The sequence below is a fragment of the Osmerus mordax genome, chromosome 15 (assembly GCF_038355195.1).
Source record: "Osmerus mordax isolate fOsmMor3 chromosome 15, fOsmMor3.pri, whole genome shotgun sequence".
NCBI lineage: Eukaryota > Metazoa > Chordata > Actinopteri > Osmeriformes > Osmeridae > Osmerus > Osmerus mordax.
In genome coordinates this window covers 14,403,738-14,430,570 of record NC_090064.1, presented here as the reverse complement: position 1 = coordinate 14,430,570, position 26,833 = coordinate 14,403,738, and the positions used below count along the sequence as shown (strand labels likewise).

Here is a 26,833-nt window from a genome sequence, read left to right as displayed (position 1 = left end):
GGAAACTGACCTGTAAGCAGTCTAGCGAGGTGATGACAATACGGGGACATTTGGACTGACATGCCAACTCAAACGGCAGAAAGTACTTGTCAGCTTCGACAAAGCTGGTTTTTGATTTGATAGGTGGTAAAGTGCTGGAACCCGATTTGCTGTCTCCAGGGGGCGGGCTGGTGAGCAAAAACAAAACAAGGATACGGTCACTCTCCGCCCCATTAGCAACACACACTGGGCTCCCCTTACTTACCGCCACAATACACACCAGGCAGGTTTTAGACAGGCAATCAGGTACTACCTCTGGGTCCTCAGAAGAGGTTGCGGGAGAAGGGCCTGGGTTTATACAGCAACTACCAAGGATGACCTTTGTTTAAAATGCACCGTTATGTTTAAACAATCTATTCTGGGTATTTTTAACAATCATGGATACTTAGGTTGGTTGTTGACGACAAACGGGGGCCGTGAATCACATAGAGGTTGCTCTGGGTAATAACTAGAGTGTCAAAGGTAGGCCATAGCTCTAGAATCTATCACCTGTGAGGGTCTCTTTTCAAGGCAGAGGAGCACTGGAGTGGGAGGGCAACTAGTGGAGTCAGGTGGCTGAGCGGTTAGGGAATCGGGATAGTAATCAGAAGGTTGCCGGTTCGATTCCCCGCCGTGCTAAATGACGTTGTGTCCTTGGACAAGGCACTTCACCCTACTTGCCTCGGGGGAAGGTCCCTGCACTTACTGTAAGTCGCTCTGGATAAGAGCGTCTGCTAAATGACTAAATGTAATGTAACTGAGCCCCCATCACCTCCCCCTCCGTCTGCCCAGAGGTGCGTGTGTGTTAGCAGGGTCTCTGTTGCAGTGAGGCTGGATCGTGAGCCGGTGTGATCCAGCCCCTCCAGTCCCACCCACCACCCCTCCCTAACCTCTGGGGCCTCGTTGGGGCCCGGCCCGGCACACAGAACATCCTGCACAGCTCAGTGGGACTGCAGACTCCAAGAGAGAGAGAGAGAAGGAGAAAGACAAGATGGGAGTGGGAGAGAGAGAAGGAGAAACAAAGGGAGGGAGAAAAAGAGGGGAGAGAGGGAGTGAGGTAAAATAGAGACAGGGACAGCGAGAGAGGTGGAGAAAGAGAACGGGAGAGAGAAGGAAAAAGAAGAGAGAGGGGGCATTTGTGGTACATTTCATACCACAGCCCCAATTACCAGGCAGCAGAGCCAACCAAACACAAACATAGCGGACACCAACACGCTACCCCCCTCACACACACACTCTCGCTACCTCTCCAACACACACACATACACACACTCTTTCCCACTCAGGCGGGAGGCCAGCGGTAGGCAGGGGTCTAAGAGAGAGGCCATTAATGGCAGAAGTGCTATTAGGAGCCAGCCTGCCCCAGAGAACTCTGAAGGTGACACACACACACACACACACGGCTGCACGCACAGAAAGTCATAATCTGGTCCTCAAAACCGAGCGTTAAGAAGGAAAGTGTGTTTTACAGTGTGGACAAAAGAATGACAACCAAAAAGATAGTATGGAGAATAACACAGACCTTTAGTTTTGAAAAACAGCAAACAGCTTACCTTAATTTCTGTGACTCTTCCTTTATTTCCTCTGTAAAAAAGGTCAGAGAGATAGAGATAGAGAGAGAGAGAGATAAACTGTTAAAATAGTGAGGTGGGAGTCAAAATGAAATCTGCAGTATTTTACTCAGCTAATGACACCACAGGGAATATCTGAAAGCCGCCTTGCTGGCGGGAGAGTATTTCTGAATGCTGTGTTTAGTGGATCTTCTCCTGCTTGTGAAGGCTTGTCTGAAACCTTGCTTGTTTATTCTGGATGTTAAGCCAGAGAACCTCATATCGGAAGAAGTGCTGGAAAGTCTCTTAGGAGAGCAGACGACTGGCATACCTACCAGATGTGAGCAAAGCTATGCACACAAACACATGCTACAAGCACACACACACACACACACACACACACACTGACACATTCCACCTTTGTACACAACGTTCCACACACAGTCAGGAGTCAGAGTGCATTTCGATTGGCCTCATTACTGTAGCTGGCAGACTTTGCAAGGAGAGAGGCTGCTCCCAGACACACACTCATGAGAGGTTGTGTACAAGGCTGTGTGTACATCTCCAGTCCGGTGGGACAGCGCTGGATAATCTCCTGTCAAGCCCAGCCCAGCCCTGGGACCACAAGCTGCAGCCACAGTCAGCCTCCACTCAGTGTGAGCAGAGTGTGTGTGCAGCAACAACAGCGACGATGATTTCACAGATAAGCAGGCGTACAGCTTCTAGTGCTCTGTGGCAGTGACGCAGGGGTTTGGTGGATGGATGCAGGGGGAAACATGGAGCCACAATGTGGGTCTGGAGGAAGACAGAGAGGGAACACCGGACTTGCCTCGGGGAGAATGTCCCTGTACTTACTGTAAGACGCTCTGGATAAGAGCGTCTGCTAAATGACTAAATGTAAATGTCTAAATGTAATCCTGAAGAGGCCAATCTCTTGAGCACGTAGTCTTCAAAACTTGATGTAACACACACACACACAGCACTGTTTGATGGCGGTGGTGGGGGATATCACGGTGACTGTGTGCTGAGAGTAGTAATTAGTCGAGTGAGTATCTGCGTGTTTGACGAAGACCTGTCACCTCTGGAACTGCAGCACGCGCATCCATGGCAACGGTTGACGCAGGATACCCCTGAGGTGGGAAACATCCGGGGCACCAGCGGCCACGCTCACACACCTCACAAACACCTCACACACACCTCACACACACCTCACACACACCTCACACACACCTCACACACACCTCACACACACCTCACACACACCTCACACACACCTCACAAACAACTCACAAACAACTCAGGAGGGATTCAGCAGCATTTAACCTCTTAACCGCTGTAAACAGGATATATTGGAGATAAAGGAGATATTGGAGATAAAGGAGATATTGAATCAGACTAATTTTATAGTTATTGTTCACCCACACAAGATGACAAGAACGTGCAGTAAACGGATGTCTGTTAGCCACCTCACACCCTTTCCTAGAGGCTTCTCCAACCCTAGCTGGCGCTGTTGCCTTCGAAGGTCTCCCAATCTTCTCCAGCTCAGTCCAATCAGGAGAGCAACAACAGCAAGGAGGCGGAGGTCCCCAGCTCTAATCACACAGGTCAACGGCTAGGCCTCATCTGACCGAGTAAGCCACCGCTCAAGAACCCTGATTGAGTCCACTTCCATGAACAGGGAAGCACTCATTCTGAGCTGAATGTGTGAAGGTGCACCCGTACAGTAAACAGAGCCACACAGCCATTAGAGGGCTGGAAGTGCACAAACTATATCCCATGATCTATAGCCCAATCTGTAGCCAAATCTATATCCCAGTAGCTGGGTAATCGATGTCGGCTAAGGCTAAAGTTAGCAGGCTCTAGGCTGTGGTGAGTAGAGAGCATGAGTTCACGTCCGTCAGGAAAGCTCATATTGACTGGATACATTAGGGTTTTTTGAACCATTACTCTCGAGGGCTATTGCCCAGTCTTAGAGACAAACCCTGTCTTTACAGCTACAGCCCAATTCAGACCCCCTTAGTGAATGCCCTGTGCTGGTAGCCCCACAAGACACCTTTACCAGGAATAACACTCTCACATGCCTCAGGCACAGGAGTAACCCAAGACCTGCCCTCAGCCTGAAACTGGCTGTTTATAAACAATACAAGTCAATATCCAACATATTAGAGATTCTGTCATCCAAACTTTCAGCCACACACCATGGCCTATGCCCAGAACTGCTTCCTGTCTGGTGGATGAGCAAGCCTGCCACTGTAATACTAGTGCAGTACAGCTGGGAAGTGGAGTTTTAGCTCGAGGGGGGGGGGGGGGGGGGGGGGGGGGGGTTGAAAAGCCAGCACACTCCTGCGGTCCTCTCTGTTCTCAGCCCAGATATCTAAGAGTAAGATGTGGATGGTTCGTCCCTCACTATCAGACTGTCATTTCTGACTCTAATGCACAAGGCCCCTTCCTGCATTTTAAGTCAGCCTTTTTCATGCTCAGTTGCACTACAGGTTCACTGCTGAGCTTCCGAATGAGGAGCCAGGGAGAGAGGGGGAGGGGAAGAGCACACTAGAGTGTGCACACGCTACACGCACACAAGCACAGAGCCACGTACTTCCCCTATGATATCAAATCATGGCCAATCCCATGGTCTTTGTCCTCATAGCCCAATAGAGACACAGAGCACTTCCTTTATTCCTTCAACATAAGAGCTGTTGAAAAATTATACAGATGAAACTGCCCCCCCCCCCCCTCCCCCTCCCGGTCTACTGTAAAAGATCCCAAGAAATACGCATCGTCTGACTCAGATGATTCAAAAGGAAAACATGAGGGGAAAAAAATGCAAGTTTGCAGGTAACCCATCCTACTAATTTAGTTAGCATCCAGTAGGTGGTGGGGTCAACAACACAAGCCACACTTCGGCTATGTGACACCACAACACTCAAGCCTCATATGAAAAATAAATGAGATGGGGGATAGTGAGACGGGCAATGACATCACCGCACACCCCTCTTATACGCCAGCGTCGAGGTTCTTCTTCAGAGAAAAACAACAGCAAGCTGGAGAAGAAAAATATATATATGGACACAGCTGAGTAAACAGATTACAAATACAAATAACCTCAGAAAGACATGACTGTGTGTGTGTGTGTGTGCTTGTGTCTGCTGCAGACATCCCTTGGGAGAAAGCTGTTTTCCAAGGACAGAGAGAAGCACAACAAGGCGAGTGTCAGGTGACAGACGCTGTGATAAACACACAGCTCGCTTCTGTCAAGACAAGGCCTGGGCACAGCCTTACACAGCCCTGTCAAGACAAGGCCTGGGCACAGCCTTACACAGCCCTGTCAGGACAAGGCCTGGGCACAGCCTTACACAGCCCTGTCAGGACAAGGCCTGGGCACAGTCTTACACAGCCCTGTCAGGACAAGGCCTGGGCACAGCCTTACACAGCCCTGTCAGGACAAGGCCTGGGCACAGCCTTACACAGCCCTGTCAGGACAAGGCCTGGGCACAGCCTTACACAGCCCTGTCAGGACAAGGCCTGGGCACAGCCTTACACAGCCCTGTCAGGACAAGGCCTGGGCACAGCCTTACACAGCCCTGTCAGGACAAGGCCTGGGCACAGCCTTACACAGCCCTGTCAGGACAAGGCCTGGGCACAGCCTTACACAGCCCTGTCAGGACAAGGCCTGGGCACAGCCTTACACAGCCCTGTCAGGACAAGGCCTGGGCACAGCCTTACACAGCCCTGTCAGGACAAGGCCTGGGCACAGCCTTACACAGCCCTGTCAGGACAAGGCCTGGGCACAGCCTTACACAGCCCTGTCAGGACAAGGCCTGGGGCACAGCCTTACACAGCCCTTTCAGGACAAGGCCTGGGCACAGCCTTACACAGCCCTTTCAGGACAAGGCCTGGGCACAGCCTTACACAGCCCTGTCAGGACAAGGCCTGGGCACAGTCTTACACAGCCCTTTCAGGACAAGGCCTGGGCACAGCCTTACACAGCCCTTTCAGGACAAGGCCTGGGCACAGCCTTACACAGCCCTTTCAGGACAAGGCCTGGGCACAGCCTTACACAGCCCTGTCAGGACAAGGCCTGGGCACTTACTGTAAGTCGCTCTGGATAAGAGCGTCTGCTAAATGACTAAATATAAATGTAAAAGTTCAACTTGCTAAAGAAGTAACTTCTTCCACATTAACGTCACCCTCAGGCTGGTTAACACCAACTGACCGCTCTGCTGATGCGATAGAAAGTCTTGTTATTGAACTGTATCCCACTTTCTTGACAAATTTCCTCTAAAAGTCTCTTTAGCCCACAGCCCCTAAAAGGCCTTTGTGAGCAGGTGAGTGGTGCAGTCTGTTGATGCGTACAGGCAGACCCAGAGCTATGGTAGAGAAGGAAGGCTGTTTTTTACCTGGACAAACATTCCTGCTGACTCAAGCTGTTTGACCAGCACTATTAATTCAATAGGCAGACGCTTTGGCAGCGAGATACTTTCTCGCACCCCCCCCCCCCCTCTCTCCTTTTCTCCACATCCATTCGCTTCTCCTTCTCTTTTTTCTTCTCTCTCCCTCTGACACTCAGAGATTATCAAAAGTGTTACACATCAATTAAGGTTGCAAGCTGTTGCCATCTGAACTGCCTGACTGCCTGTCAGGCATTAAAACACCCTCCTCCCTTTCCTCGGATAAACAGACCAGGCCAGGAGACGCCCTCCACCCTGTCACACGAGAGGAGGAGGAGACGGAGGAGGAGAGAAGAGGGACAAGCCCCCGGGTGAGTTCGAGGGCAGGAGTATAGAGGACGAGATAGGAAGGGAGGAAGGAGTAAACGGAGAACAAGAGAGACCGAGAGATGGAGACAGACCGAAAAGAGAGCGGGAGAGAGAGAGCGGGAGAGAGAGAGAAAGAGAGAGAGTGAAAGACTCATTCACCAGCAGCCAGCGTCCCCGAAACAAATCACCTCCTAACCGTCCCCCGCTACCTGCGGTGATGTGTGTGCATGATAGGAGGGCACCTGGGGAGCGAGGGATGCTGGGGGACACTTTATACTTTGACACTTTGGAAAGGTGTTTTTCTCCTCCTGTGGAAAGATTCTCTGCAGTAAGAAGCCCTGTGTCAGTACCCTACTAAAGACTACACACACACACACACACACACACACACACACACACACACACACACACATGGCTGGGGTCAGGGGTCAGCCCCATTCTCAGACTCCATCACCCCAGCAGCTAGTTAAGAACCTAGGAACCAGCAGAGGCATTTCCATTTCAAAAGCATTCCACCTCACTTGAGCCTGGCTCCGTTCCAATCGCAGCTCTCCCCTACTCAGCCTGCCGTTCACCGCCACAGCACCGGGCCCCAGCGGTCCAGCCCTCGCCTCGCTAACCCACCGACCCCTCTTCTCCCCCCCCAGGCTTCACACTGCCTTCCCTGGCCCTGATCGATACAGGCTCCTGGCTGGGGGCACAGAGGAGTCTGTAGTGTGGAGGTGCTGGGATCAGGATGGAACAGCCATGGAAAATGGGTCGAACTCAAATAGAACCATGAACACCGATTCACTGATTTCATTAAGAGTGTGTGTGTGTGTGTGTGTGTGTGTGTGTGGGGAGGTTAGGGTTAGGGATCTTATGATTTATAATAGAATAATTTATTAATAATTAATTGATAATAATAGAAGAAATTGTTGTAATATTAGAGTCAACTTGCTATTCATGAGCGTGAACAGGCACATATAGACATGTTGGATGCAGCACCTCAGCACCTCTCTACCCCAGCTAGTGTGGTGTACACACACACAGGCACACACACACATACAGCACACACACTAACACCAGTGGTGTTTCACCACCTATAACCGTGGCCTGACCTAGGAGACCATGCATTGCTTAACCCCTTCTCCCGGGTCAGTTCTCCTTCAGCACCCTGATGATTAAGACTCTTGACAGCGCTTGACTAATCTGACCCAGGATCTGTGTCGGAGGCCGCCTCCTCCCTCGCTGCCCCTGGTGGCTGTGTGTGGCGGGCGAGGGCCGGCCTCTGCTGTCATCCATGGCCAGCCTGAGAAACAGCAGACCCCATGGCATTTCCATTGTGCTGGGTGAAAGGAAAGGTTGCACAGCGTAATTACATTTGGAGGAGAAGCAGGAAATACAACCAGGGGTTGTCTGGACTACCTAAAGTGTGTGTGTGTGTGTATCTGGCCTACTGACTCACCCAGACTCATCTAAGCTCCACCCTAAGCAGTATACTACTGACTCACCCAGACTCATCTAAGCTCCACCCTAAGCAGTATACTACTGACTCACCCAGACTCATCTAAGCTCCACCCTAAGCAGTATACTACTGACTCACCCAGACTCATCTAAGCTCCACCCTAAGCAGTATACTACTGACTCACCCAGACTCATCTAAGCTCCACCCTAAGCAGTATACTACTGACTCACCCAGACTCATCTAAGCTCCACCCTAAGCAGTATACTACTGACTCACCCAGACTCATCTAAGCTCCACCCTAAGCAGTATACTACTGACTCACCCAGACTCATCTAAGCTCCACCCTAAGCAGTATACTACTGACTCACCCAGACTCATCTAAGCTCCACCCTAAGCAGTATACTACTGACTCACCCAGACTCATCTAAGCTCCACCCTAAGCAGTATACTACTGACTCACCCAGACTCATCTAAGCTCCACCCTAAGCAGTATACTACTGACTCACCCAGACTCATCTAAGCTCCACCCTAAGCAGTATACTACTGACTCACCCAGACACACTATTTTCTGCTCCAACAGTCACCAAATACACACAGCTCACTCGTCCTTGATTACTGTGCAAGCGGGGCTTTGTCTGTGAAAAACCATTAGGAAAAGCTCTGCTGAGTAAACAGACTTCAAGGACTTCCTTTCCCCCTGTCTCTCCTTCCGCTGTTTGGAAGTACATTTACATTTAGTCATTTAGCAGACGCTCTTATCCAGAGCGACTTACAGTAAGTACAGGGACATTCTCCCCGAGGCAAGTAAGGTGAAGTGCCTTGCCCAAGGACACAACGTCATTTTGCACGGCCGGGAATCGAACCAGCAACCTTCTGATTAATAGCCCGACTCCCTAACCGCTCAGCCATCTGACCCCAGTTAGGGGATGGTGGAGAGTGTGGAGGTGAAACACTGCCTGAGGATGCACGACAGGAACACTGTTGAGTGCACAGACTCCTCCTAAACTCATTCTGCCTAACAGTGTGCTCTTTTTAAACCTGTGCAGCCTGAGTCTGAGCACTCTCGATACGAGGCCAAGGCTGCTCGCTCACTCACTCACTCTCTCCCTCTCTCTTCTCAGTATCCCCCTCCCTCCCTCCCTCCCTCCCTCCCTCCCTCCCTCCCTCCCTCCCTCCCTCCCTCCCTCCCTCCCTCCCTCCCTCCCTCCCTCCCTCCCTCCCTCCCTCCCTCCCTCCCTCCCTCCCTCCCTGTCTATTGTTCATTAGCCTCCATCACATGCTCCCCTCTGCAACCCTCCTTGATGGTGAAGCATTGTTAGCAGCATACAGGCTTGTCTCCATATTCACAGATGGTGGAATCTGCTAAACACGAGCACCACAACTTGTCCTACAACAAAGTGGAGAGGGAGGGATCTCTGTTTCCCTCTCTCTCTCTCTCTCTCTCTCTCTCTCTCTCTCTCTCTCTCTCTCTCTCTCTCTCTCTCTCAATCTCTCTCTCATCTGTTTGTGGTTAAAAGCTAATGAATTCATCACCTGTCCTCAGACTGAATGAGGCACTGGGGCAGAACAGTCATGTTTTATGCATGCGGTAGGTATCACTGTAACCAAATATCTAAAGTAGAAAAAGGGCCTACACTGACGGGTGAAACGGTATTAGCCTATTCTCCTCCAAACTCCCTCCTCCAGATGAAAGAGATGGTTTCAGCTCAGATCTTGTTTCAGCAGGGAGAAGCTGACTCCTCCACAGCTCATTATGTGGATGGTGGTGAAGCGGTGGCCTGCTGGAGCGGCGGGCTGCTGCACAGCTAAGCTGTCTGCTCCTCGTCTGGGAGAGGGAAGACAGGAGCACGGCATGGGGGCTGTCTTCTCCTACCGCTTTCTCTCCCCTACTGTCTTCTCCTACCGCTTTTCTCTCCCCTACTGTCTTCTCCTACCGCTTTCTCTCCCCTACTGTCTTCTCCTACCGCTTTCTCTCCCCTACTGTCTCTCTCCTACCGCTTTCTCTCCCCTACTGTCTTCTCCTACCGCTTTCTCTCCCCTACTGTCTTCTCCTACCGCTTTCTCTCCCCTACTGTCTTCTCCTACCGCTTTCTCTCCCTACTCGTGCATCTCCCTACTTCTTACTCCCCTCCCTCCCCTCCTCCCCTCCCCTCCCCCTCTCCCTCCACTCCCCTCCACTCCCCTCCACTCCCTCCACTCCCTCCTCCCCCTCCCCTCCCCTCCCTTCCCCTCCTCCCCTCCCCTCCCCTCCTCCCCTCCCCTCCCCTCCCTTCCCCTCCTCCCCTCTCCCCTCCACTCCCCTCCCCTCCCCCCCTCCGAGCAGTAGTGTTCTCAGCCTCCCTGCTGATGCAGCCCGTAAACCAAATGATCACATTATCTAACCAAAATCACACAAAACAACAGTATGCCGCTGATTCTGGGCTTGACATCAACCTAGATCTAGGCCATGTTTTCCATGTTTTGGGAAGTATGATTGACCAGAATGAGCTGCACCTCGTGGAAACTGATAAACACACCTAATTCACATGCACTCGTGTGTGCACACGCATACTGTATCTGTCTCCATAAACAGAAGGAGTTGCCCAACACCCTAGGGACATGCAAATCTATCGACACAAAAAAACCCATTCTGGAACAGACAATAAAGGGAACATAAAACACGGCTGAAGGCGGCTGCTGCTTCCTTCTCCCCCCTCAGCTCCACTTCCTGGTCCTCTGTCAGCCTAACCCCTGGTGGGTTGTAGCTTCCAACAGCAGTCAGAGTCAAAATACGGTACACCTTTTTTAACCACTGGGCTGTAAACTTTACTCATTTACGAGCAGAATATCAGGGGCATTTGTAAGCTTTTAGAAGTTAGTGACAGGAACATGCAGTACGACTGGATAAAAGGAATGAGATGTTTAACGTATTTTTGGACTCGGAATAGATTCCATGATAAATGTATAATTGTAAATGCTACAGTATTTGCTGCTTAGAGCTACGGTATAGAATAGACTGGCATTTACTGTTTGATGTTACCAGGTAATTCAGCGACAATCCTAGAATCCAGATGAGGCTTTAAACGTGTGTTCTGAACCCAACCATGGAGCATCCAGCGTCATGTCTGCCTGGTCTGCCCACAAGCCATTGTGTTTCACTGACCCTTTGGGGGTTGTGATGCAAACCTTAATGAACCAATCGGAGCCATTACGGGGCTTATCAAAGGGGACTATGTGTTCTCAGTCACTAATGACCAGAAGTGTCCTGGTCACATCCTGGGAGATACATGACAGCCATGACTACAGCACCACTGACTAGATGATGGTCACTCAAGTATACTCTTTGATTCATGCAGTGTTTGTGTATGTGTGAGTGAATGTCTTCACTTGAATCTTTCAAGTAGGCCAGATAAGTCACACTGGGTGGACGTTTTTGCACTGTATGTTTTCATCTACCAGTCCTCAATCAAGGCCTATATAACCTTGGTGAAGCTGCCTTCTGTAACAAGCCAGTATTTCATCCCGCCATAGACGCAAACAACATCGTTTGTCTTTGGTCTTATTTCCATTTTCCAGCATGGCAAAACCTTCCCCCTTCCTGCTTTATCACGAGCCGGCAGATACCTTACCTTGCATGGCGATGCTAAAACGTAACTCGGTTCTGAAAGCCTGCTTTCCCGCATTCGATACACATACAAAGACCTGTGTAGGAGCTCAGCACATGAATAATATATCTTTCCAATATCCAATAAATTGTTCAGAACACTCCTTTGAGTTGAAGCAATGGAACTCACTGCTACTTTGTTGTCTCAGAAAAAAGCCATCTATTTGAGGTGATTTTTAACCTGCTAAATGAGACGATTGAAATATGTCTGGAGACGACGAGCAGACAGCAAAATGCAGAAACGAATTGCATGTCCTCACCATCAGGAACAAGAAGCTAATAAAATGAAAATCTTTAAAGAGCCACCCAGGATTAAGATGTTGTCCGTGAAATTAGTTTGACAGCACAGAGAGCGTCTACCCAATAATACTGGGTTGGTGAGCTGGCTCACCAACAAACAATCACTCAGATAATTGCTAGTAGGATAGATAATTGCTAGTAGGATTACACTTGGTGAATTCAGGATGGCTATCAGTCCACACATACTTCCTGATAGTACTCATACAATTCTGGCAATACTTGTCTGCCATCGAAATGAAAGATGAACACCAAAGAATGTCGAGTGCAAATGTGACTGGAGGATTTGATAATTCATTTCAGTTCCAGCTGTTTATTTGTCATATTTTATAATCGGCCCTGCGTAGAAACATGTACAGATTACGGTAGACTGTCAAGACAAAATTTAGAACATAAAACGGGTCATCGGAATAATGTTTACAGTACAGAATGAGACGATATTTCTATGTGATTGTGGGTACTGGATTCAGTACAGAGGGTACAGTCAGGGTAAAACAACAATAGCCTCTCTGTCTCTAGAAGCATACATCACACTGACTCTAGAAGGTCACACATCATTACAGAATATACAGAACTCTGCCATGACCTGAAGCAACTACTGGAAAACAAAAGTTAAAACCCAACAAGTACAGAAAATATACCTACAAATATTGACCGCTCCAAAGGTTTGTGAGCCAGTGGCTATCACCAAGTAGCATGCAGTATGGCCGACAGGACTGAATGTGGGCTGAATGTATTCACAGGCAGATGTGAGAGGACTGAGAGATGCTAGCTGTGTCCAGAGGGGTTCCTGATTGCTGCGTGACCCCTGACCTCCAGCCAGGATCTCTCGCCCTCTGGTATGGAGATGAGCTGCCAAGTCAGACTGGGAGTGGAGCAGCCTTCTCCTAACTGCCTGGACTGATAAACACCTTCAACTTTTCCAATCTCCAACCACTCATTTATCGTCCGATGTCTAGTTTTCTCTCCCGATCTGCAGACGGCTAATACTTATAAAATCCACAAGTCAACTGAACTTAAGTCACTCCATTACTGAAGAGATGGACTAAACACTTTCTTCGTCACTAGATCCAGCTCCGTCAGTCCAACATCTTAGAAAACTGAGGACGATGACATCGAAATATCCAGTCACTACACAGCATTACCATGTAGTGCCCATTTGTTACATGATAGGTCTACCAGACGTGTCACAATGAGGACCCTATTCACACACCGACTTCTAATTCAATGTCCGGTAACAGCAAGCTGTTATTTTGTTATAAATGAGATGTGACGTTGTCTTAGCATGTGTTTCGTGGAGGAAGTGGGCAGCTCCGGTCTGCAGCTCGACAAGCCTTTGATGTCTGCAGGGATTCATTCTCTCACCCTCCGTCTGCCCTTTTTCCTCAGTCTGTTCCTTTCATCGGAAGGAAAAATGCCCACTGTGTGATCCAAACCAAATCTCCTGCTTCCACGGCCCCTCCTGAGGTCTCTGAGAATGTGAGAGAGGGATCCTATACAGGGTGATATGTAAGCTGCCCTATGGTATTTCCAAGCTCCAGTGAAAAGGTCAGGTTCTGTGGGAAAGAGGAGTCTGACTATCGGACTGAAGCCGATCAGTCCTTTGTTGACAGCCTACGCTACAGTTTATGGGCAGTATATCGCCTAGTCCCAATGTGGGTCAAATACAAACAAATGTGAAATTTCAAAAGCCCAGAACTAATTTGGGGTGGAAGATTGATTCTCGAGTTTGTAAGAATGTTTTCCTTACTTGAAATACTGTGTGTGTGTGTGTGTGTGTGTGTGTGTATATATACAGTATATATACACAATGTAACATGTATTCATAAAAATATTTGGATATGGTTCCAGACATTTGGTCACACTATGACCCCTCTCTGGATTGCCAGACAATAATAAAAAGATTAACTAATGTCCCATGAAAAACACTGAATTGAAACAAGAGCAACAGCCCTATAGTGTCCACAACCTGGGCAGTGGGTGACACGAAATTCCTATCAAATCAATAATAATAATAAACCTGACAAGATGCTCAAAATGTCCACAGCTAACCTCAGACAGCAGGGATCCAGTACTTGGCAGGTTTGTAGTCTGAGTATGGACCAGTGTGGCCTCACCTGTGGGGACTGTCAGTAGCAGGGCAACAGACTGGAAGAAGTGGGTTTCTCTCAGAGAGATGTCTCGCAGCCGCAAGGCATAAAGGGGATTATGTAAGTCAGTGAGCACACTAGGCCACCCAGTTGTTTTGATATGAGGTTACCTCACTCTCCGTTTCTGAGCGCCAACAAATCAGATTGTTGATGAAAAAAGGAACACACAGTGTTATAATCACAGCGTGGCTTTTTCAATTATTTGCTTACTTAAAGTGACCTTGCTTTATCATAGGCAGCACGTACGAGGAAGTACTTATGCTTCTGTAACACCCACACAGTAAGGTTCTGCTACTGTATCTCTGACATCATACATATTTCTATAGCCTAATGTGTTTTTGAACTAAAAAGCTGCCTTTCTGCACAGCTATCACAGGCTTTAAAAGATTCGAGAATGAAGAGTTGCACTTGAAGGTTTTCATAACCATTGAGAGCTTGTTTCAGGGCCTCTGGGAATGATAAAGTCTACCAGCAAACAATTATGATGTTGGCCTGACCCTATGTTGTGTTTGTGTTGTGCGGTTTCGTCTACACCTGAAAGGAGAAGGTAAGGAAGATACCGTGGCTGTCTGCTCAACAATGGTGGTCTCATTGTTTGGTCGTAAGTGTCAGATTACCAAGGTAGCAGAACAGAATCTAAGTTGTTCCTAGCTAAATGCCAATAACGCCTACTAGCTCACACACCCAGTTGTGTTGAAATATGGACTACTGCTTATATGGGCAAAACAAGGCACAAAACAGAAACTCTTTTGACCTTTTAAAACACCAACCACCTTTCTGTGTTCAGCTAACACCGTTTAAAACACAACCAACGGGGATGGGTTTTCCGCAATGTGCACCTGCTACGAATGACGGGTCACTTATTTCCCATGGATGTTTTCTATTAGCACTTTAGTGTCGGTGAGAAGATGTAACTGACGTCTCGACAATACCTACAGCTCGTTTTAATTCACCACCACTCCCTCCCGCACTTCGGACAGCTAAGACCGATTATGGCAGCCCAACACCGAATAGACGGACACATTCTTACAGTAGGCTATCATGTCCTCGGGTGACAGCGACCCAAATAGGATATATTGATGATTGATTACACCTCATGCAAAGAAAATGTGCAACGAATAAATACAAGTAACACGTAGCCTATTCAGATTGATACATTAACTTAATCGGACTACTTCAACCAACGCGGCGAGCGATCCGTATTCACTTGCTGCCAGGCTACTGTAGGCTACGCAAGTCATCCAGCCCTTAGTTGCACCATTTCCGTATTTAACAAAGACACTTAAATAGTTGTGTAATAACTTAGAACATACTTAATTATTAAAACGCTAGGCAAAAAACAACACAAACTTCCGTAAACGGCGAATGATGGAAATCGTTTTTTTTGTTGCGAGATTGTAGCAGGGGATAACTCTAGCTTGTAACCAGAGATGCATGACGTGCGCAAATTAATGACAGCCCAAGATTGTAATAACACATCAACACACTCACCCAATGCCACCTCGCAGGCTTTTCGCAATTGCGAATGATGTGCCTTTTTAACCTCCTTGTCGGCTAGGATCTTCTCCAAAGCTCGGGTCAGGAACATGTTTTTCGTCTTTTTGCCCTCATACATGACGCACCGGAATTGGGGAGAGGAACACCTGTCCCAAGGGCAGCGGCAGTTTCAGATAGATCTTTCCTTTTGACAATGGCAGTCGCTGTGTCTCGTACAGACAAACATAAATGAACTCACAAGGTGGGGTAAATCCCTTAGATTTCCATTAGCAACCTGCCTGCGCCATGTTGGAAGGAAACGACGTCAGGCACGTTGATAGCGGCTGCAGTGAGGCAGTAGGGCGAGCCAGTCAGGGGCGCATAGAGTGACAGGAGAGAGAGAGGGGCGAGCGAGAGAGGGCGACAGAGAGAGAGAGAGAGAGAGAGAGAGAGAGAGAGAGAGAGAGAGAGAGAGAGAGAGAGAGAGAGAGAGAGAGAGAGAGAGAGAGAGAGAGAGAGAGAGAGAGAGAGAGAGAGGTTGATTATTGGTTAGAGACGATTGTAGGCTTGTATGCTAAAGCCACATTCATCGAAAAATAATACAAATAAGGCACGGTAGGAGGTGCTGTTCATCTTCAGGAGTTTTTGCAGCTTGTGGTTTGACAAATAAGACCAAACAGATTTCTTGACACACAGAAAAAAGACAAGGATCGGTCAAACTTCATCTCAAGTAGTGAAATTCGAACAAATATCCAAATGTACAGACCTCTTTCTGTTTGTTAAAATGTGGTGGTTACATTGTTATAATGTAAACGACAGCCACATAGTTGTTTATTTGATAACAAAGTCATTATATGGTTGTCCTTGGGTTTGGAATAGGCTGCTATATCAAAATCATGAGCCCACACAGTTATGAAAGGGAAAGTCATGTCCACAGCGCCCATTAAATACCATGCAGCGAGTGACATGAAGCCTAACAGTATTTAAGGATGATTAACTAGAGTCAAACATGCGCCTGACACATTATGATTAAACTGTGACTGGCACTGATAACATGTTTATGTTGTTTCCACAAAAGTGGAAGTCTTCACGTATAGAGTGACAGTCAGTGGTGACAAGGAAGCTGTAAAAAAGACTGTCATCACATGATGGGAGTTGACTGTATATCCTGCTTTCAGACTGGTAGGCCTATAATGAAACAGAAAACACCGAACTCCCATGGGTTGTGAATGCTACATTCACTCATTTAATTAAATAGCCAACCTTGTGCATGTGCATAGGAGTGCTGTGGGTTGTGTGTTAATCAAACATAAGGTGTAAAGGAAACCCATGTTCACATCAGATATAGGTCACAGTCATCCACAACATGGACGTGTGTTTTGACGTCTTTACCCAGGCATGCTGGGCAGGGTGCAGTCTCCCATTGAAACTGGAAGGTCATTGCATGGTTCAGATATGATCTGTGTGGGCTTTCAGGTAAAGGGGAAATGCATGGGGATTGCACAACCATTATTACCGCAGTGACGGGAGTGTTGAATATGGAACTGAAGTATACACAGTGTGATGTTTACTCGATAAAAATACTTCTCAAGACTGAATGTTAGAGAGAATAATGAAATGTAATTCAATTAGCGATACAACAAACAGTTGTGTTACTCATTCATTACAGGAATCATGTGGGTGAAAAATGATCTGAAAGGAAAAGTATGCCTGATATTTGTTCAGTTTATTTTGTCAGCAATCAAGCTACACTGTTTCACACTCGAGCTGATGTTGTCTTTCACTGCGTCCGTGTTAGGTAATGTGTTTAGTCGAAGAAACATAAAAGGCAAGATAACTTATCAGTGGGTAAATGAAGAGCGCACGAGGAGGAACTAGAGGAGAGGAAAAGAGGAAAGAGAGAGGCGAGAAGACCGAATTACTTCTTCAAGGGAAAAACATGTGATTTGCTGTCGGAAAATAAAGAGGTGCTATGGAAAGTGATGTTTCTTGGAATTGGTTGTTTCATGAATGCCAGTGAGCAAGATGAGAGCTACCTAGAGATCGCTTTCCTGTCAAACAACCTCAATGTTGCTTCTCTTACATTCTGGCAGTTATTAACATTCAAGTGCAGATATTAAGATAAATCAGCTAACGGTGTTTTGGAAGCATGGAAGTACCAGGCAAAGAGAGGGCGTGGCCATGCCATACGAGCATCAATGTCTGACAGAGATCACTACACTCTCACCTGTTTGGCCAGGCGGGAGCGGGGGTGTGGGGGGGATGTGTGCGGTGGTGGTGGGGGTGATGTGTGAACAGTTGCCCACTACTCATTAAAGTCAAGTGGTGTATACAGTTGGTAATACGGTATGGTAGACATGGGCCTAACCCTACGCCAAACAGTTGTTTGAATAAATATATATTTCTTTAGACGTTAACAAGGATATGTAAGCCAGCAGCCCACTTTTGTTAAAATTCTAAATATAGTTCAATTATGGGAAACATTCATTATGTTTACAAAAAAAAAAATTTACTACAAAATGAGCATTCAGTTAAAACAAAATGTTAGAATTTCCTTATCCCCCAACAAACATGATATTAATCTATGAGAAATATTATGAGCATGCACACTCCATTACAACATTCGTAACATTTCATTAAAATGTTATTTACATTTTCATATCAAAAAAGTAAACACTGTGGTGTAAACGTTGTGGTCCATTTGTAGGTGTTTTGAGAACCAGAAGCTCAGCATCATCCTGGTTCTTTAGAGGTTCTTAAGATGAAATGGACCCAGTTGTCTGGTCCCAAACGTATAGGAGTGGCATCCTGAAGTCTGGAGAGGTCATTTGACTGAACACTGTTCTGAGACAGAACTTTAATGTATTTGGACATCTATTTGAAACAAATGAGGTCGATTGTCAAAAAAGCCAGTCAAGGGTTATGACCATCTTTGTAAACTGATAAGTTCATGTGGTGTTCTCTGAATTGTCCTATTAAAGAAATCGCAGACCCAGTACAACACCAAACATTAGATAACGTTATTCCTCCCTACTATAAGCTTAGAGCTTGTCCAAAAAGTTTCAAGCCCACCACCTTCAGTTAAAGACCCCATTCCTCCAAAGAAGACACCTCCACCATCACCACAATACCATCCATGATCCCCATCGGGTCATGCCATTTGTATCCCAAAATAACAATCTTTTGTGGCCTACAGATGAAGAGACGAGGAGTTGACCCTAAGCACAGGTCCCAGTTATCCAATAAACGGGAAACTGTCCATGGCTGTCTCGTCGCACTTCTTCAGCAGGCCAGACGCGATGGTCTTGACAGCCCGCATGGTCTCTGTGCATGTGGGGTTGATGAGGGATTCGGGCAGCAGGAAACCGAAGTATCCGGTGTCTCGCAGCTCGAAGGCGAAGGCGTAGGGGATCCCGTTCCTGTAGGCCCAGTCCATGGAGCTGCCGGAGCTCACGTCTACGGAGAGGGTCAGATGGCTGAGCGTTTAGGGAATAGGGCTATTAATCAGAAGGTTGCCGGTTCAATTCCTGGCCGTGATAAATGGCGTTGTGTCCTCACCCTACTTGCCTCGGGGCCTGTACTTACTGTAAGTTGCTCTGGATAAGAGCGGTCTGCTAAATGACTAAATGTAAATGTAGGGTTGGAGCAGAGATGGAGAAAAATAGAAACAGCACTGTGAACATGGGCGTAAGAGTGCACTTTAACAGGCACACATGCTGCGCGGTGCACATAAACACATGTTCACTGTTCACGTTCTCTTCTGGTGCTTAGAAAACTAGCCATGCTTTTAAGATTACTCCAGCAGCTCCTGTTGGCAACAGGAGCTGCTGGAGATAAACATTCTGTGTTGTGTTGTGTGAGAGTCGAGGAGGTGGATAACTCACAGAGAGTGGTGGAGGCAGGTCCATACCTGTACCTCACTCCATAGGCTGAGTACAGGGCTGTCACTGCACTGTGGGCGGCAGACTCCTGCGGGGGAACAAGTCTATCCACTCAAATCTAATTCTTATGTTTTTTTAACACATTTTTTTTTGCATTCCTACTTTACATCTGGATTTTTTGAATCAGCACCCGAGAATCAAACCTACAATCAGTGTTTGTTTTTAGATAGATCTTTAGGTTTGATTGAACTTACCACACAGTTGAAGTTGGGTATGGTGGCGTATTTGTAAGAGTAGGGGTAGAGCAGCATCTGAGCGTAAGCGTGGATGGAGATGTAGGCCTTCACTCTCTTCTTGTGCTTCCGCAGGAACTTGACGACAGCCTTGACCTCGGGTTCAGACTCAGGGAACGGTCCACAGTACGTGTCATCACAGGGGTGTGAGGAAGCCCCCTCTTCTGAAGAGGGAGAAACCAAGTAGAAGCAAAGGGGGGCATTTTGTCCAAAAAGTAATGTATTTGGGTTATTTAATTATTATTTTTTTTGGGGGGGGGGGGTTCTGGGCAAAAGCTCAACAGCAATGGGAGGATATCTTGGATATGTACTTGTAAAGACCCAACCAATTTTCATTCTGAATTCATTCAATGCTTTGCGACCAAAAATGAAGGACAACATTCTTTTTTTTGTTTTATAATTTAAGGGCCCATGGAGGTTACATCTAATAAAACAAAATATAGAGGAGAATACTCTATTTCTCTGTCTTCCTATATTTTGTGCATATATTTGAAATACAAGAGTCAGCTTTGAACCAATTGTCCTTGAATGATGTAAACAAGTGAACTAAAAATGTACATGCGACGTACAGCATGCACTAACCTGCAGACAGAATGGCATCTATTGGATTACCCATGAGCAAACAAGCATCATCCAAAATATTCAGCCAACTTGATATTTGCATATGCAAATGTACAGGGAATTGCAGAAGTCTATATATAGTCAGGCGGCACAAACAGCTTGGTGCACAATATCCAAAATTAATTACCAGATATTGAAATTACCCTGGAAATTACCCCTGGCATTAACCTTCTCCAGAATTCACACTCGGTCCCCAGATGACGTCCTCTAATAGAGTTGCAAGTGAGCAGGTCGAAACACACCATAATAACACATGTTTGGAGGGGATTTAATCATGTATTTGTTCAACCGCTCAGGAACATGTTTGTCTCATCTGTTGTTCCCCTTCCATTCTGACTGATTTAGATTTAGATTTAGTCATTTAGCAGACGCTCTTATCCAGAGCGACTTACAGTAAGTGACAGGGACATTCTCCCTGAGGCAAGTAGGGTGAAGTGCCTTGCCCAAGGACACAACGTAAATTGCACAGCCGGGAATCGAACTGGCAACCTTCAGATTACCCTGTCAAATCCAAACATTAGAGGAGATTAGAGAACATTATCCAAACTTGATATTCTGGGTGCTGTGTTGACCCTGAATAGGTTAGACCTTTAGAGACTTGTGTTTGGGAGAAGTGGCACAAGGTATCAAGTTAGTTATATTTCCAATTAAGGCATTGACCTGCCTGTTGAGGGCGCTATAGGACAAATCGTTCGGGACTAATGCATCACAGCTCGGACTGTATCCACCAATCACCTTCTGTGTGCCTTGTGGATGATCAATGCCACACTGTTCCTTTATCTTCATACACATGCTCCCTTTCATCCTGTCTCTCCAGTATCCATACTTTCTAAACTCAGACTCCAACTAGCATGAGCCTGCGGTCCCACAAAGAGGCTGGCAGAGCTGCCACCCTGGTTGAGATGCTAAGAAGTCACATGAAACACGCCACTGTCACGTCATCACACAAACATTTCATCCACAGCTTAAATGCATTAGGCAGGGATCGCTCCAGGAGACTCAGCACTGAGTAGCTGGGGATGGATGGAGGGATGGGGAGAGAGAAACAGGCTAAGAGAGAGAGAGCGAGAGTAAGAGAGAGAGACAACCAGAGTGATATAGTGAGAGCGTGTGAGAGCGAGACAGAAAGAGAGAGAGAGAGAGAGAGAGAGAGAGAGAGAGAGAGAGAGAGAGAGAGAGAGATGGAGCGTGTATTGCCTGAAACCCTTTTTGCGATTAGAAGTTCAATTTTGTTTGATTCCACCGCTGCACATTCGCCATCCCCACCTTGTCAGAGTCTCTCAGATAAGATAATACCCTCTGTGTACTCACCACACCACTTTACCTTCCAGTTCCTGTTGGCATCCACACCCCTGCAGGGGTACTTGGCGTTTTTTGACCTTGTTTTCCTCCAGAACCGGTCCTAGTGGAACAAGCATCAAGAGAGAGATAGATGTTAAAGAGATTAAATACATTCAGAGAGATGCTGGTGGCATTGGACATATATATATTTCAAAATGAATATTCAGAAACACCACATAGGATATCAAACTTAGATTTTTGTAATCTAAGTTTGAGATAAAAACGTTTCTTATCAGTTTCCTAGACAGCTAGGAAACTGTTGAGAGGAGCAGGGCCGATAATGTTTGTGTACCTGCATGTTAATGTACAGTACTTGTTGCAAATGGAAAAGAAATTTGAAACTTGTGAAAGATTTACCGTGGTCCAGCTGAAGTGATATCCATCCACATTGAAGACAGGCATGATGTAAAAGTTAAGCTGGTTCATCAACCGCCTCATCGCCCAGTCATACTGGTATGACTGAAGGGCCTGTAATATAACATCAAAGTAGCATGGTTGATTCCTCTGCTTTCTATGTGCTAGCACTGTGTGCTAATTACTCCTGGTGTTGGAGAGGAGGATGGGAGGGGGCAGATGAAGTAATACCTGCTCCTTAAGCACAGGCTCAGTCCAAGGTTAATCTGCATTAGGACAGAGCTCTGCCCCTTAGTGGTCAAACTGTACCACTGTACTGTTCTACATGTGTTTATTCAGCACTAGTGGGTTTCCTTCCCTCTTTTTTTGTTCCGATAGTTATTGTTTATGTCTAAAAAAGACAGTATAATTTTATTTCATGACTACGCCTATGCTGCCCACACTGCACCATGGTTGTCCGTGTGAGAAATCAAAACATGCATGCTTCACGCAGGTTTGTTTTCATCCTCATACGAGCACGCTCACTCCTCCTGTGTGCGAGGACTCGGAGAACAGACCGCCTGAGCAGATCCGATCGCCTGGGATGCGTTCAAGAGGTGACATCCACGGTTGCTCCGATGCGTTTTGCACGAAACGCTTGCAAACAGATGTTCACCACGTAGGTTAAGCAACCAAAACAGACATCGGCTTCCTGAATACTGGACCAGGACATGTTTAGCAGCCCAGACTTTTAATTAAGATTGTTTACATTTCAACACCCCATCATTGGCAGCAGTGCAACCCTCAGTTAAACTCAAACACTGTGTTTTACAGATTTGCATAAAGGGATGTATTGGCTATAGGACTATCCACCTCTTTGACAAACCACTGGCAGAAGGCTGGTCCTATCCACTCCCTGGCATGGACGCCACAGTCGATCCACACAGACTTCTTATGGGGCCGCGCTCTCTTTCCTAGCTGACAGGACAAGAAGACTGTCAATCAACAACAGAGGTATCTCTTTGCTTGTCAAAGAGTAAAGGCCTTTGCACACTGAGTCCGAAATTCGTGTCCGAAATGTTCGCACGTAAAAAAATATATACGACCTCACGTTATGTCAATCGCGCTTACACACTGCCTCCGAAACCTTCGTCCGTCAAAAAAAAGTTCGGATCGGGTTAGATTTTCTTTTTCGCATCCATGGCCAGCATTTTGAGAGGTTTTTTGACAATTCAGAGCCACCGAATTTTGAGGCTGATGAATACGAAAAAATGTATATGAAAATTTCGCACTCAGTGTGCTAGGGCCTTAAGAGTAAGAGCTTGTGACTTTAATCAGTTCAACTCTTGTTTTTGGGCTGCACCGATAGATAGTGAAAGAATGTGTAAAGAATGTGTAAAGAATGTGTGTCCTCTACCTACCTGAAGCACATAGAGAGGCCTGCCCTCGTAGGACTTTCCTATGGAGAACATGTCCACCAGGTGAGAATGGGTCCTGTTCATCTCAAACATCCACCTCTGAATCTATGGAAAGAAACTCCAAAGGTCAAGCAGTCACACGTCTATGGAAATGATCTCCAACAAGGCTAGTAAAACCGAAACGTTCTTCCATATGTTCTCAGACAATCCGAGAACCAAACATCTGGACGTCAGACTACTTTAACAGTAGGACACTCCAGGCCAGAACCACATTACCAGCTTTGATGCTGAAAATCACACGAGAACGTTGTGACAGAACTCATATGGTACCAGAAAGCAGGGTGGTAGATATAACACATACTTACTGTCTGGCTTCACCAAGGGCCCCACTGGGGTTTTTAACTGTTTCAATTCCTTCCATGTGCCTGCACACCCACTAAGTAACTCCTGGTCCTCATGTTGCTGCTCTGACCAGATGGTGAATCTAACACTGCTGACTGGGGGGGGGGGGGGGGGGGGGGAGGAGGGGGGGGGGGGGGAGGAGGGGGGGGGGGGAGGGGTTGGGGGGTCACACTCATCCAGCCCAGCTCAAACACATTCACCAATGAGTCTGGTGGAGAATTATTATATTCATGTTTAACTGGTTTCTTTAAAAGATGTCTTCAACTAATCTTAAATGAAGGCCATGATTCTGCGGCTGTGGTCTATTTTAAAGAGCATGGCTGTGTAGTTGAGTATTTATGCGTGGGTGTATGTGTGTGCGCGTGTGTGTGTGTGTGTACAGTATATGTGTATACATGTGTGCGTATGTGTGTGTCTGTGTGTGTGGGAGAGGTTCAAAGCCCTGGGTAATGAGGGGTTAGTGAAGTCTACTTGAAAACCTCGGTGGATCTGCTATCTGTCTGAGGAATGTATGCAGGTTCTGCTTCCAAGACTGAGAGATTAACAGGAGGTTGAATTAAAATGCTCTCCTCATACAGAGAAAGAACAAGTGTGTGAGAAAGAGAGAGAGAGAGAGAGAGAGAGAGAGAACGAGAGAGAGAGAGAGAGAGAGAGAGAGAGACTGTTTCTTGCCTACCTCTTCCAGAGAGTGATAAACCTCATAGTCATACTGGGATTCAGACCTCCGCTTGCGGGAGGAGCGATTTCCGGACTGCTTTTCAATCTCCTTCTGGAGATTGGAGATGAACACCCTGTGGGAAAGATAGAGAGGCAGTGAAGAGAGATTGAAAAAGATTTAGAGTAATAAGCAGACTGCATTGAGTCTGACCTTGGACAACAGACACCCTGTAGAGGGAGAGGCTGATTGTAAAATGAATGGACTTTTTCTTGTATTGTACGTAACTGCTGTTAGGTCAATAGAAAGCAGAATTGCAGGTATGGAAATAGTACCATTATCAGAGTACCAGCATGAGGGGTAGGGTTTATATTCCTCCATCGACATTCTGCTGTCAAATGCTTAGATTCGGAATTGATTTTGACTGTTGTTTTCAATAAGACTTGATTACTCCAACAGACGCAGAGTATACTGAAGATGGAGAGAGAGAGAGAGAGGGAGAGAGAGAGAGGGAGAGGGAGAGAGAGGGAGAGAGACGGAGAGAGTGTAGGATAGTGACAATGGTGGTCTTTCTATCTGTGGCTCCTTTGATTAAATCATTTGATGGTTGATAGTGATGACTGATGGGGTGCAGAGATGAAAGAACTTCAAGACCAGAGTGGGTATATGTGTGTGTTGTGTGTGTGTCTTTCTGCAGATTGTGTGATAGAAATGGAGTCCTTCGCATGTGCAAATCACATTGTGGTTCCAGAAAGCCAGACACCTCGCGACAGCCTTTGGGCAACAGATGTTCCCCATCCTGTGATGTCGAAGAGCTCGGGGGTGAAGCTCCTTTAATGAAATAGGGATCAGTGTGTGTGTGTACAGTGTGTGTGCAGTGTGTGTGTGCAGTGTGTGTGTGTGCAGTGTGTGTGTGTGTGTGCAGTGTGTGTGCGTGTGTGCAGTGTGTGTGTGCAGTGTGTGTGTGTGCAGTGTGTGTGTGTGTGTGTGCAGTGTGTGTGTGTGTGCAGTGTGTGCAGTATGTGTGTGTGTGTGCAGTGTGTGTGCATGTGTGTGTGTGTGTAGGATACATTGGGGGGTGTTCTTTTCTCAAAGCCCATACTTGAAGTGGATGTGTTCTCCTTGCAGACGTTCACGTAGCCCTCGTGTGCTGTTCCGTCCCACGTGCACGTCCACGGTGGCGTTGTGTCTGATCAGAGAGGCACTGTTGGGCTGCCACAGGTTCACCTGCCAAACCACAGGAGCACACTGGGATTTAGGTCCACACACACTCACACACACACCCTTTACACAGACACACATTCTGTACTGTACAGACACACACACACCACACATTCTGTATTGTACAGACACACACATACATACACACACAAAAAAACCTTCATGCAAGCTGCTGTCTGACCTGGGTTTACCAAGGAAAGCCTTTCCTTTCAGCACCTGCCAGGAGATAGGGCTGTTAGCTTTAGCTGAAATAACCTGCCCATTAGCCAGACCCCAGACAGCCGCATAAACACAGACACAGTTTGTTCTTTCTCAGCGAGAGAATCGTTCCATTGTTAGGAATACCAGGAACACAGAAATATATCAAGGACTACTTCAAATACTGTACTTCACCCAAAATATATACTTTGCTATGAACCACTTTGACAAACTATCATCTATTCTGTCATATTTAGCACCAGATATCATATCACAGTTTTCAGAAAGTAACTCCTTTTAGTTTATTATTTACTGAACTATAGTGTGATATGATAAAGATTTCAAATAATTGTGTGGTATAATGTGAATGACTGAACATACTGTAGACTGTATCGAACAGTGTGTGTGTGTGTGTGTCTCTCTCTCTCTAACTTTCTTTCTATCTCTCTCTCTGTCTCTTACATACAGCACAATACAAACACATTATGGAGTTCCAGGATCTGTGTGGTTTCTGTCTTCCATGTTCTGGTTACCAGACCAGCTGGCTCTCATTTCCAGCCCCTGGACAGGACCCTGCAGGCTGGCACACACGCACGTTAATGTGTCAATTGGCTTAATGGGTTGCAGACCAGCATGAACCAGCGCAGAGCCGCACTTTAAACCAACCTTTGTCATGACAGCTGTGTACAGCCTAAGGTTTACTCAGCAATTCAGAGCCAAGCTGATGTAGAGATGTAGCCAGTCTCTCCAAATGGCCAAAAGAACACTATTGTTAACATGAATGTTTCAAAATCACCTCTTTGTTGGTCTAACAAATCCAGAAACACATCTGATCACAGACAGTGTAGCATCAGACAGTACACCGTCCCATTAACATAAATCTGACTGGTCCCAGTTAAGGATTCCTAGATCTATTTACATGAATAGTTTGGACGGATGTATTCCTTGGCTGGTTGAAGGGCTTTATTTGGGAACAAATTAAGGGGCTTGTATTCTCTATCTCTTGATTGTTTAAGTCATTATGTCTGTGGTTACAGGGTACCTATATGTCTACTGCTTTATTGAAAATCTGGCATGGAGAAAGAGAGAAAGAGACAAGGAGAGAGAGAGAAGATAGAAAGGTAAAAGATGA

General features: G+C 46.7%; 2 protein-coding genes across 6 annotated transcripts in view; both read right to left on the bottom strand.

Annotated features, from left to right (window-relative positions):
• Positions 1-15,681, bottom strand: part of arfgef1 (ADP-ribosylation factor guanine nucleotide-exchange factor 1 (brefeldin A-inhibited)) — a 46,339-nt gene extending 30,658 nt beyond the window's left edge. For all 4 annotated transcript variants that reach the window (XM_067251852.1, XM_067251853.1, XM_067251854.1 and 1 more), the window contains exons 1-3: positions 15,354-15,681; positions 1,572-1,602; positions 11-167 (exon numbers count right to left, since the gene is read on the bottom strand). In XM_067251852.1, the coding sequence (XP_067107953.1) occupies positions 11-167; positions 1,572-1,602; positions 15,354-15,477 (312 nt within the window). In that variant the 5' untranslated portion in view covers positions 15,478-15,681. The remainder of the gene's footprint in view (positions 1-10; positions 168-1,571; positions 1,603-15,353) is intronic.
• A 2,159-nt stretch (positions 15,682-17,840) lies between these two features.
• Positions 17,841-26,833, bottom strand: part of cpa6 (carboxypeptidase A6) — a 96,253-nt gene continuing 87,260 nt past the window's right edge. For both annotated transcript variants that reach the window (XM_067251860.1, XM_067251861.1), the window contains exons 3-11: positions 25,385-25,509; positions 24,304-24,418; positions 23,229-23,330; positions 22,681-22,785; positions 21,832-21,942; positions 21,445-21,535; positions 19,474-19,676; positions 19,223-19,307; positions 17,841-18,794 (exon numbers count right to left, since the gene is read on the bottom strand). In XM_067251860.1, the coding sequence (XP_067107961.1) occupies positions 18,574-18,794; positions 19,223-19,307; positions 19,474-19,676; positions 21,445-21,535; positions 21,832-21,942; positions 22,681-22,785; positions 23,229-23,330; positions 24,304-24,418; positions 25,385-25,509 (1,158 nt within the window). In that variant the 3' untranslated portion in view covers positions 17,841-18,573. The remainder of the gene's footprint in view (positions 18,795-19,222; positions 19,308-19,473; positions 19,677-21,444; positions 21,536-21,831; positions 21,943-22,680; positions 22,786-23,228; positions 23,331-24,303; positions 24,419-25,384; positions 25,510-26,833) is intronic.